The 12,255-nt window shown below is 32.2% G+C and overlaps 1 protein-coding gene across 1 annotated transcript; it reads right to left on the bottom strand.

Annotated features, from left to right (window-relative positions):
* Positions 1-9,961: 9,961 nt before the first annotated feature.
* On the bottom strand, positions 9,962-11,692 carry LOC123668834 (chondroadherin-like). The gene has a single exon (XM_045602556.1). It carries the CDS (start codon positions 11,690-11,692, stop codon positions 9,962-9,964), a length of 1,731 nt encoding a protein of 576 aa, XP_045458512.1.
* Positions 11,693-12,255: the final 563 nt, after the last annotated feature.

Here is a 12,255-nt window from a genome sequence, read left to right as displayed (position 1 = left end):
TTTTTTGTTGGAAAGGAGATATTCCTAGTTTCGTATCATGATCTGAAAAACCAGGAAACCAAGAAAACCAGGATCTGATGATGAGATCCCAGAGAAATCGTGGAAAACTCTCGAAAATCCGCATAACTTTTTAGTGTCTGTACCGATTTTGATGACTTTTAGTTGAATCGAAAGCCGATGTTTATCATGTGGTAACATTTAAATTTCATCTGATCACAACTTTTGGAGTAATCTTTGATAATGCGTATTTGCTTGACTATTTTTTCGTCTAACCTACGTTGTATTACTTGTCGATATAATTGAAGTCGGTTTTTCTTCATTTGCCTGCAAACACAATTATGTTTTATACTTTTATGCTTTTAGAAACCAATTTAAGAAAAATTCCTGTCTAGATACGTTTATTGAAAATAAGGTGATTTTTTTTTTTTGTTTTGAAGCAGCAACAGCTATCAACAAATCCGTACTATATTTCGGCTCTCCCACTAGTATTGAAATTGTTTCCAATACGATTCCCCTATCCTTTTATTGCAGACATGCATTCTAAAAAGCATCGAACTAACCAGGACTGTACAGTGAATCTTTTTAAAAACAATGAAATCCAGGCTTCTAGCAACATTAACATCGCGAGCCAACTTTCTGTCTGAAATCTTTGCTGATTCAATGTTGAAAGCTTAAACCACGCGCGCATTTTCTTTATACTTTAAAAATACTTGTTTAGTAATTTAATTTTCACTGTGTTTATGTTGGTGTGTGTGTCTATTTTTCAAACAAATTTACTTTCTGTTCGTAACAATATTGAGAACTGTGGAGAACCGTCTTCGTAAAAGTGGCTTTGCCAAAACATAAACACATAAATATGTTACTGATAAACTCGATAGATATACCGTCCGTGATTGAGAAGTCCCTGTGGCCTTTTCACATCTATTACAACACCAACCAACTTGATGGTATTGTATTGTTTTATACGTTTACAATGTTACAAATAAAGTAGGAAGTGCAGTAAAATGAATTACACTAGTAACTTTAAGCCATACATGTTATATGTAGGTACATATTGGTATTAAACTTTGGTTTAAAGCCGTTATTACCTTGCTAGGGCCTTTGTTAGTACTTGCGTGAGAATGACAGACATGTATTTTGTTGTAATGTCTATTGGTCGGCGTAAACACACTATACCCTAAGCTATAACCACTCTCCCCTGCATAGCACTCGCATCATTAGGGGAGTGCCACTCGTAAACCACGCGTAATGGGTTTTATCTTAGTCTATAAAATTTATTTACACTTCTACTACTACATTATCGGAACCTCATTCCGTAATGTGCATTGCAAATACGATCGCCCAAAAAGCGATCAACAAGCTGTGCTTCCTTCACAAAGAACTTTCTATTCAATATATCTTTAAAAAATAAAAATAAAAATATAGAAAATTTGTTTATTTTAATATTCTCGTAGTAAGTTTCCGACTACGGCTGTGTGGTTTACTGTGTGGCTAAGGTACTAAAGAATATGGCCACCCCCTCTCTTCCCGTGGGTGTCGTAAGAGGCGACTGAGGGATAACACGGTTCCGCTACCACCTTGGAACTTAAAAAGCCGACCGGTGGCGGGATAACCATCCAACTGCTGGCTTTGTGATACACAGGCCGAAGACGGGCAGCAGCGTCTTCGGTGCGACAAAGCCAGTACTGTCAGTCAGTACTGTCGGTCACCAACCCGCCTGCCCAGCGTGGTGACTATGGTCAAAACACATGAGTTCACATTATTTTTGGCGTAAACTTGTGGAGGCCTATGTCTAGCAGTGGACTCTACAGGCTGTAATGATGAAGTTTCCGATTGCTAACGTAATTTTATCATTAGCACCCCGAGAGTTATCTAGTCTCTCTATCTGCTTTAGGGCTGTATATGTATTATATTTTTAACCTTCAATAGAACGTAATAAAATATTTTATGGTATACTAGCTGTACTTGCGACTTCGTACGCGTGGAATTTAATAAAAATGTTATTGTTCAGTTCGCCGAGTTATAAAATAAATAAATTTCTAAAATAAAAGTAGCCTACGTTACTCCTTTACGTCAGCTATCTGCCAGTGAAACACCTGTCGAAATCAGTCCAGCCGTTTCAGAGATTAGCCGGAATAAACAGACAGACAGACAAAAATTTTAAAAAATGTTATTTTGATATACGTACCGTGTATACATCCATATGAATTTAGTATTAAGCGGTTATTTTAATATTACAAACAGACACTCCAATTTTAATTATTTGTATATAGAAGATGTACCACCGCGACCATGACACCTGCAACGTCGCAGAAAGGGAGGAGTTTCAAAATAACAATCGATGTCAGTCTCATAGGATCAAAAATGCCTATTTTTAGTGAAAAACTTAATATGTTGTTTCACGTTTTAAACTTGATCTTTACAAATATTACATTGTCAAACTGTGTAATGGAGCAAACAATTTTTGTTGAAGTCTGACTCATACTTGGCCTTTTTCTTATATTAGTCACACGTATGCATTGTTACTAATAAAAGCTATATTTACACTTAAAATAATTAAACTAAGCTAAGAGTTATTCATAGAAGCTTTTAACTATGGGTTTTAATACGGTACTTTAGGTTTAATAATATATTAATCGGTTCAGTTGGTTCAGAGCCTATTCAATGCAAACAAACAAACAATCTATATAGTCTATATAGTCGTAATTTCACCTTATAATCTATACAAATATTATAACGAAGAAAGATTTGATTGTTTGTTTGTTTGCATTGAATAGGCTCTGAACCAAATGAACCGATTTGCAAAATTTCTTTCACTGTTGGGAAGCTACACTATCTGCGCTTGACATAGGCTATATTATATTTTTTCAAACAAAATTAGGGATCCTTTCTAAAACTTTCATAATGTAACCCAAGGTATGAAAAAAATACCTAAAATATTCTTTACATCACGTGCGCTACGAAAACTATTGATGAAAGAATAAAATATTTTACTACAACTTTGCAGAACACATCATTATTTACAAAAAGTGTCTCGACAGCATATGTCTAACTATTATAGTTATGCCACAATAAGTGTTCTTTTATTTTAAAAATTTAACTGAAATGCCGTCGCTAAAAAAGGCAATTTATTGGTATCTTGAAATTGAACCTTATTAAAATAAATTACTTCATATACAAAACTGCTTTAATACCTTTAAAAACATTGTGAATTATTTAATCCGGACATTCTATTCGATAAATATTACGAGTTTGAAATTAGTACTACAAAACAGTTGCGTGGTCGCCGCTCATCCTGCCCGACTAGCTGGGCAGCAGCACCTTATGCGACATAGGCGGCACTGGGGTATGGGCCATTTCTTTATAGTTTTTTTTTTTCTTTTTGTATTAACCTGACTCAAATAGAAGGATTTGTGTGTATTATAATTTTTAATATTGAAATTTTTCTTAAATAGCTACCCGTGTGGGTATGCGGGCGTGCCGCTAATCAAATATTTTCTATATTATCTAGAAATGTATAAGAAAAAATTGTGTTTCAAATTCACACACGGCAGAAGTGAAACTTCTGAAAAGTCTTAAGCCATTGCGATTTGTTCTATCGACGATTATCGTGATCTCGAGAGAAAGGTCGTAAGCGCCATGCAAAACGCGTCGCTTACGCTTTTTGAGCAGTAACGTAGTGTAGTTACGAAGGTAGGTAAAACTGTAGTGAAATTTCAACAAAGTTGAAATATTTAATACATACTTTTTAAGAGACAACTAAAAAGTTTTTCTGAGTGATTGATCATGTCTTCAATTGTCTCAATATTCATGGATCAAAGCAGACCAGTTATAGTAACCCAAACTAAGTAAACGCGGGTCAAACCGCACGGGTCAAGCAATACTTATTCAATATACAGCCTTAAACGATTGCTCTAGTGGTTGTGATTGACAAAAAATACAAAGGCTCTAACATGAAATGCTTGTTTATACACACGGAGGACTAAAACCAAATTAATCCCAATTCCCACACACAATCCCGCAAAATATCCAATGGGCTCTGCTGATCTGCGGACTTAATGGAGAATGATCCCTTGCAGGCTGCAGTCTCCGAACTGTCCCTCTGGTACCATAACGAGTTGTGTCGTGAAATAAATCTTCTCCACCCCAGCTAACAGAACGCACATCGCCTTCTCACGGTCGGATAAAAGGTCTTTATTTTTTCCCGTTAAAGCCTTTTTATATGATGTAGTTTGATTAGTTCGAGTTTATAGCCAGTTGATTGCTGCTTTTATTCGATGTAGTACTCGTACGAACCATGAAGAATTGCTGTAGTAGGGTCATTTTACTTTCCTTAATATAAGTTCAATTGTAATTGAACCCTATTAGGGTATAATAAAACGGAAATAATAAAAACATTACAGCTATATGAATAATATTTCACGATTTCCATTATGTGTTTTATTTACTTAAAAATATATCAAACCAATTTTCGAGAACAGCCTCGAAAATTTGTTTTATAATAAAATGCTTCTTCAATATCAACACGAACATTTAAATATATTTGCAGTCTCACATGTACGTGTAAATTATTGACAGAGACCGTACTGTAAAATTGAAATAAAGTGACTTAAAGCTGAGCGTGAAACGAATTTTTAATGGATACAGCGTCAGAATTACAAACAAACTGAAACGCCATACGAATTTGGTGCAGACAAATAAATTAAAAGCCAATAGACATCGAGCCGGATTCGAAACGTATTTCGGAAAAATTGGAAAGGTTTCCAAAATTTATGCTACAATTTTGGCTCCTTTGCCGAGACCATTAAAACTGCCCGTCCATCCGTTTGCAGATTTAAACCAAACGGCCGACCGTCACGAATCTAAAAAACATTTATCACTCTCGATTTTCCGCCCATAGCCGTGGGCTAGGACCGTGGACGTTACTATATTATCCAGTGCCGTTGAGTTAACCGATGGGAACATTTTATGGGATGTAGGGAGCTTCAGCAACGTCGATAACTTATTGTATAAGCACGAAAAAAAAAAATAAACAGCAGAAGCCCTTGACAACTTTAGTGAGAATACAAATTACGTGAGTGTAAATCAAGCCTTGTTTTACTTTTTCGAATGAAGTTTTAGGAATCATTTTATTTATAGCAAACTAGCCTGTCAGACGTTGTCTTGTGAATTGTCAAACGCTTGAAGTTTAAATGTCGTTTTCTAAAATGAAATGTGTGTGTGTGTTTGTGCGCTGTTTTCTTAATTTTTCAATCTGTAAAAACACTCTACAAAGTATAAATATTGTTAAAAAAATAGACAAAATTTGTCCAGCCGTTCTAGAGTTTTGCGCAAAGCAACACATACATTATGAACCATATGGCATTTTCTATTTCTTTCTAGAAAATCATTTTTATACTAAACAAATAACCAATGCTCCAGAGAGAGTTAAGAAGCTATCTCATTTATAAAATAACCGCGACAGTAATTTTCACTTGAATCTATTTATTAGTATACACATAATTCCCAGTTTCGCTCGCAAATTAAGGCGAGTTGAAACAGTGGTTAGTTGTAAAATAAATGTTCTACATGTTAACTCCATTACACGAGACTAGACGGTTTACTTTTCAACGTAATTTTACTTTTGAACCCACTGCTGCATTTATAATAATTTGAGACTTTTGACATTCATTTATCTCTATTACAAATCTACGGTGGCTCTGCTTGCTAGATCCCTCTCTCACACACCCTCTTATTGCAAGAGAAACTCAGAATACATACTTTGTTATAATGGATGTTGATATTAAGAATGGGATATCATTTTTAAAGAGCATCATCATAAAATATTTTCTTTTTTATCGACGCCATTTTGAAATTAAATCTTATTTTTACTTATAATTAAACTGCAACAGGAATGGATCACAGACATGATTAGAGACCACAATTGGATTCTGTACATTGAAGATAATTCAAAATTTTTACTAGAGGGTGCTAATGCTTATGGATACTGACACCAAAAGTTTTTTTTTTGAGTCATCATCAATCATCACAAATTTACTGAATAAAGTTAAATAAAACTAAGCACGATTTTTCTCACTTCCAGATAGAGCTCCGGTTAGTTTTCAAAATATGTTAGAGTTAATTTGCAAGAAGGGATAAAAATCACAATGTGTAATTAGTATGACCAACTGATTAATTAAGGCGAAGACCATATTATTATGTTTTTGTCATTTAAAAAAATTCAAACAACATAAATATAAGATCCATTTAAAATAAAACACGGAATGTACGCAAAACGTTTGAGTGGACGGCTTAGATTAAGCTGGCTATATATATTGTAATTTATGAGACTACAATTTTTTTATAATAAAAAAAATATATATTTCAAATTATAATCTAGTTAAGCATATTGCAATCAATACTTACCAATGCCTTACAACTCTGAACGAATTGGAATGGCTTCTCAGATGTCAACAGAGCAGAAGTTATAAAGTCGTCGATGCAGAACGAAGGTGCTCTAAATTGTTGTGACCTAATGAGGTTAAATTCACTGTTTTATAAGTTTTTATGTTAGATTTATGATTCTATGTCAATTTGTAATTAGAGTTTAAATATTTAACGTAAAACAATAATAGATAATTAAAATTTTTAATTAAACATACATACCTACGTTCATTTCAATTCATTATCTTCAGTTTCATTTTTGTGGTGAACATTGAGAAATAAAATAATCATAAACTTAAGAATTTCTACTAGAAGATAACAGATTCGAATCCGGGCAAGCAATTTAGTACAAAATTATGAAGTGTGAAACTTTTAAAGTATTAAGGAATTACAGATTAAAAGAAGATTTTGTTTCGGGAAAATTTTTGGAAAAATTTCACAACAAGCTTGTTGTTAATATAATTACATAAAATTGTCTATAATTTTATCTTTTAGTCTATATCATTTTTTATTGAATATTAATTATTTTACTAAATAAATATTGATGTATATTGACGATACCTTATTATACAATATGTGGATATTTTTAACCGACTTCAAAAAAAGGAGGATGTTACTCAATTCGACCGTATATATATATATATATATATTATGTATGTTCGAGGATAACTCCGTCGTTTATAAACCAATTTTGATAATTCTTTTTTTTTTTTGGAAAGGAGATATCCCTAGTTTGGTACCATGATAAGTAAACCAGGATCTGATGATGGAAACCCAGAGAAATCGAGGGAAACTCTCGAAAATCCGCATAACTTTTTACTAGGTGTACCGATTTTGATGATTTTTAATTTAATCGAAAGTCGATGTTTATCATGTGGTCACAATTAAATTTCATCGAGATCTGATTACAACTTTTGGAGTAATCTTTGATAATGCGTATTTCTTGACTATTTTTTCGTCTACCTACGTTGTATTACTTGTCGATATAATTAAAGTAGTTTTTTCTTCTTTTGCCAGCAAACACAATTATACATTATGTAATATTTCCAGGCTCATTGATTCAATGACTGTCATTCTCATCGTTTGACGCTGCGGAACAAATGACTTTATCGTAATCAACTTGTTGCAGGAACCGAATATCATTACCGGAACGTAATTACCTCGTACCTCCCATTTAATGCTGATAATAGTTATTCAATGAGTTTAAATAAATTTTATTCATTAAAAAGTTAGTAATAGTGAATGTGCATATTACTGAACAATATATATACAGTTATTAAAAAAAAATGTAAATGTAGCAACATTTTATTATTTTCTCTAAGACCGTAGAATAATGAGTATGCAATAATGGATAATAGACAATATATTTTGCTTTGCTTAAAAATCTCAACAAGTAATTTTTCAACATAATATATATATATATATATATATATATATATATATATATATATATATATATATATATATATATATATATATTATGTATGTTCAGGGATAACTGCGTATTTCTTTTTTTGTTGAAGAGGAGATATTCCAAGGGTGGTACCATGATAAGGAAACCAGGATCTGATGATGGAATCCTAGGGAAATCGAGTCTTGAAAATCGTATGACTATTGCATTTGTTATTTTTTTTCGACTACTTAATTATGTTATATTACTTGTCGATGTAATTGAAGTCGTTTTTTTTCGTTTACTATCAAATATATATTTTTTTATATTTTACCTTGTTTTCTATTACCAAGATGTTAAATACTAATAATGCTTTTTAGGAATCGTGCATTGCAGTGCACCAAAAATACTTAGTAACTTTTAAAATAAACAATAATAATTTTTCTGCGTTATGTGACTGATACGTTTTTTGTGTTTTTTATACGGATAGAATAATAAAAAAAACAATAACTTATAGTTTTTAATTGTTTATTTGTCGTTTGTTCCAATGCATTATATATTTAAATAAGTTTCATAACAAAAGTTTAAAAGTAGTAAGTATGTATAAATAGTCTTACGCTATCACTATGACTGTACTATCGATTGAATAGGTATAATTGTTTGGTTATGAAGTAGGCATAGTTGTATGAAACGTATATGAGATAAATAGAGTTGTTAAAAAAGTATATTGCAAGATTAATTTCAGCTATAAGTTTATTTCGTGTGGTTCTAAAATTACTAACTTTTAATACCTAATCATTTGCATGACTAACATATTTAGAATTTTTAATAGCAGTTATTATATATTTTATACTTATTAAGTACATCCGAATGATTGAAGTATATTTATGGTTCAGAATTTACAAACTACATTTTAGGTCGCAATCCAATTAGACAAAGCTTAAGAAACAATTTGAGCAACTTACGACCGTGAACTTAAGGGTAAAGGAGCTTAGCTAGTAACTTTGAACCACGCGTCCCATACAATTAATATTCCCTAAGTATAAAAATATTAATTTAATATCTTTTTAATAAAACGCTTCAAACAATTCTTATGAAATCAATATACAAAAATAGCCAATAAATAATGTAATTATTTCATTTGTACCCCTCACCATCAGAGCAGCTGGTTTATAATATATTTTATATGATAAGTTTTTATACACTTGATTATTTGCTTAAATTATCTAATTTAAGTAGTTTGAAGATGTTTTCTTTGAATAAATTTTGTGAGTAAACTTGAAATCAATTATAATGTTAATAATTAATAAGTTGAAATTTACAATTGGTACTTCACTTTATTTTATTTCAATATTTGACTTCACACAACAGGTCATCAAGTTTTGTAAGCTGCTACTAATTTAAGCAAATACTCTAATGTATATGAAGATAGGCTATGATTGTTCTAGGCAGTACATAAACATGTTAATCTGTTTTTTTTTTCTCTAAATACAATTACATGCTATAACAATTGTTCAATAAAAATTAACGTATTATAGTATTTGAAATTATTAATCTATATTGCTTACATTTGTACAAAGTTTTCATCATGTTTGGTGTTTTAATTCAGAATGTATATATATAGCTACTATGCAATTACATATGAATATTTATCATACAAATTACTTGTCATTACAATTTTTAAATATTTTACAAATCGTATGAATATTGTTAAGGAACTAGGAACTAAAACAAAGGGTTTGCTGTATACATACATATTATACATTTTTGTACAGTTGTGTAATATCTCATCAACTCTTCTGCATAAACTTAAAAGCAAACATAACTATATCTGCTAATTTTAAGAAATCAATTATAAACCTAAGAAAGAATTAATAATAATAAAAGGCAAATAATTATCATAAAACGACGTTGAAGTAAATAACATGACTAAAGAATTTAAGTACAAAATCGAAAATGTCTTTATCAGTAATGTTATATTTACATATCTATATACAAAGCTATCACATATTACAGTTTTAATCATCACTATTTACATTATTGCAAAATTCAGTATCTCTCAATCACATTGCCATAAATAATGTTCTTCATAATACGGTGAAGTAATGAAATTACTCGGATTTTAATGTCTATAATCGTAAACTTTTGTTAAACGTACACTATGTGTGGTTTCTCTGGGGTCCTGTGATGAGGTATCGTTTCATACGCAAACTGTTGGTAAATATGTTCTTCGTTATCTTCTTGATAATATGGGTTTTTATCTACACTGTGCCAAGGAGGATTTAATGAGTGAAAATTGTTAGTTACCGATGAACCGATCATAAGATACCTGTCCACGTCTCTTTTGTTCTCTTGTTCCCTACTGCGGGTTGAGTATCCTAAGCCGTTTCCTAATTTAGAAACGTCGCCATTCAACATTACACTATTCATGACCTGCTTCGATTTATCTCCTTTACATCTTTTCAAGGGACCCATAAAGTACAAAACTCCACCCACCACACTTATAATTATACTAACAGTTAACACCACAATCGCTACTACCACCCATCCACTTGAACATCCAAATTCTGATTCCGGAATTTGTACGAATACAACACCCCTCAAACGATCTGGTGCCGCACATTTCACATCTTCATAGTCAATTCGTAATATGGCACTTGTATTGTAAGACTTTTTGTTACGTATATCGCAATCTCTGCCGAGTTTCCAAAGCCACAATAAAGAGCAATTACACACAAAGGGATTACCAGAAATCTCTAGCTCTTGAAGTGTATCAATGGGAAAATGTGATGCCTCGAGGGTTTCCAACGCATTGTTTCTCATATAAACATGCGTTAATTTAGGGTTTCCGTGAAATAGTCTCGGTGGAACCTCCCTCACTTTCAAATTCTCATTCATCCATATTTTTTGTAAGTTGATATTGTCTACAAAAGCCCTGGAGTCAACTTTATCTAACTCATACAGTCTACTTAAATGTAAATGTTTCAAGTGGAAAAGACTTTGAAAAGACAAAGATGAAATGTTATGAAAAAAGTTGCCGCTTAAGTATAGATGTGACAAGTTCGATAGTTTAGAAAGAGCCGACGTAGGGATCGAAGTCAAATTGTTATCGCTGAGATCTAAGTGGCGCAAGGATGGTAAATTATGCAGTCCCAGCTGATCAACACTTTTAATTATATTATTGTTAAAATCTAAATGCTTTAATTCTTTCAAAAACGGAATCCCATGCCTGTCTATTTGTTGAATTAAATTTTCGGAAAGATCCAAATATTCCAAGCGAATGACATAAAATAAGTTTGATGATGGTATCTCTAAAATAGAATTATTTTTGAGTGAAAGTATTTTAAGCGACGAAAGAGGTTCAAATGTTTCAGCTTCAAAATTTACAAGTTTGTTGTTTGATAAATCGAGTCTTTCGAGTATAGTGAGGTCTTTAAATGTTTGAAGATGAATATTTGATATTTCATTACTTGATAAGTCCAAATCAATTAATCTTTTAAGACCAATAAAGGTGTCTTTATCCAAACGTTTGAGGGCGTTGTGACTAACATTCAAGTGGGTCATTTCGAGGTTGTTGTCAAAATTTTTACTACCTAAATCTTGCACTTTGTTGTGAGATATATCCAGGATAGTTAGTTGTGTATAAAAAGCGAAGGTGTACAACAGGTTGTCGATAGCATTGTGAGTGAGGTTGATGTGAGTGGCTTCTGGGTTTAGTTGGATAGGTACTATCTCCAGGCCCGCGTTTGCGCACGAGGCGGCTCGCAGCGCGTCGTCGCACGCACATCGTGGCGGACAAAGAGTTCTTGCGCTGGCGCCACAAGCCCATGCTATAACTCCCACCAACCAAAGCCACTTTTCTAAACCGCGTGAGCCCATAACATCTCATGTATATGCCACCTTGAACCTGCAATAAAAGAAAACAAAATGTTATTTTGGATATTAAATAAGTGATAACATGAAACTACAAAGTCCTGTTTGTTTTAAAAAAATGAAATGACTGTCGTCATGTATATCGAATAAATAAAATGGTAGTTGTGAGTTTTGTTTGTTCTCTGCTTTGTTTTCAAATAAATTATATTAATTGTTAATACAATAAACTTTACCGGTTTACCCATATAACTTTTACTATTAACTTACTTATTACACTTAACATATAACGTCATTACACAATTTATATGATGTAAAAGCTTGTCGTGAGGTCTAAGTACTCGTTTTTACTTAGTTTTGCAAATTATAAAAATTAAAATCAATTGGATCAAGTTACTTAATTTACTAGTTTGGCTACATAGGTAAATCTTGCCATCTTTACAAGTTCACCATATTGGATTTAGAGTAACGTCACTTTGTTTTTCGAGCTACTCTCAGCAAGCCCATTCATTCGGTACCCATATTTTAGGAGCACATTAAAATAACTAGTCCGTCAAATTTAAATGTCCACC

This window comes from Melitaea cinxia, chromosome 1 (assembly GCF_905220565.1).
Source record: "Melitaea cinxia chromosome 1, ilMelCinx1.1, whole genome shotgun sequence".
Taxonomy (NCBI): Eukaryota; Metazoa; Arthropoda; class Insecta; order Lepidoptera; family Nymphalidae; genus Melitaea; species Melitaea cinxia.
This window is presented reverse-complemented; position numbering and strand designations above follow the sequence as displayed.

Coding starts and splice junctions, on each gene's coding strand:
- LOC123668834 (XM_045602556.1), bottom strand. CDS start 11,692: ATGGGCTCACGCGGTTTAGAAAAGTGGCTTTGGTTGGTGGGAGTTATA.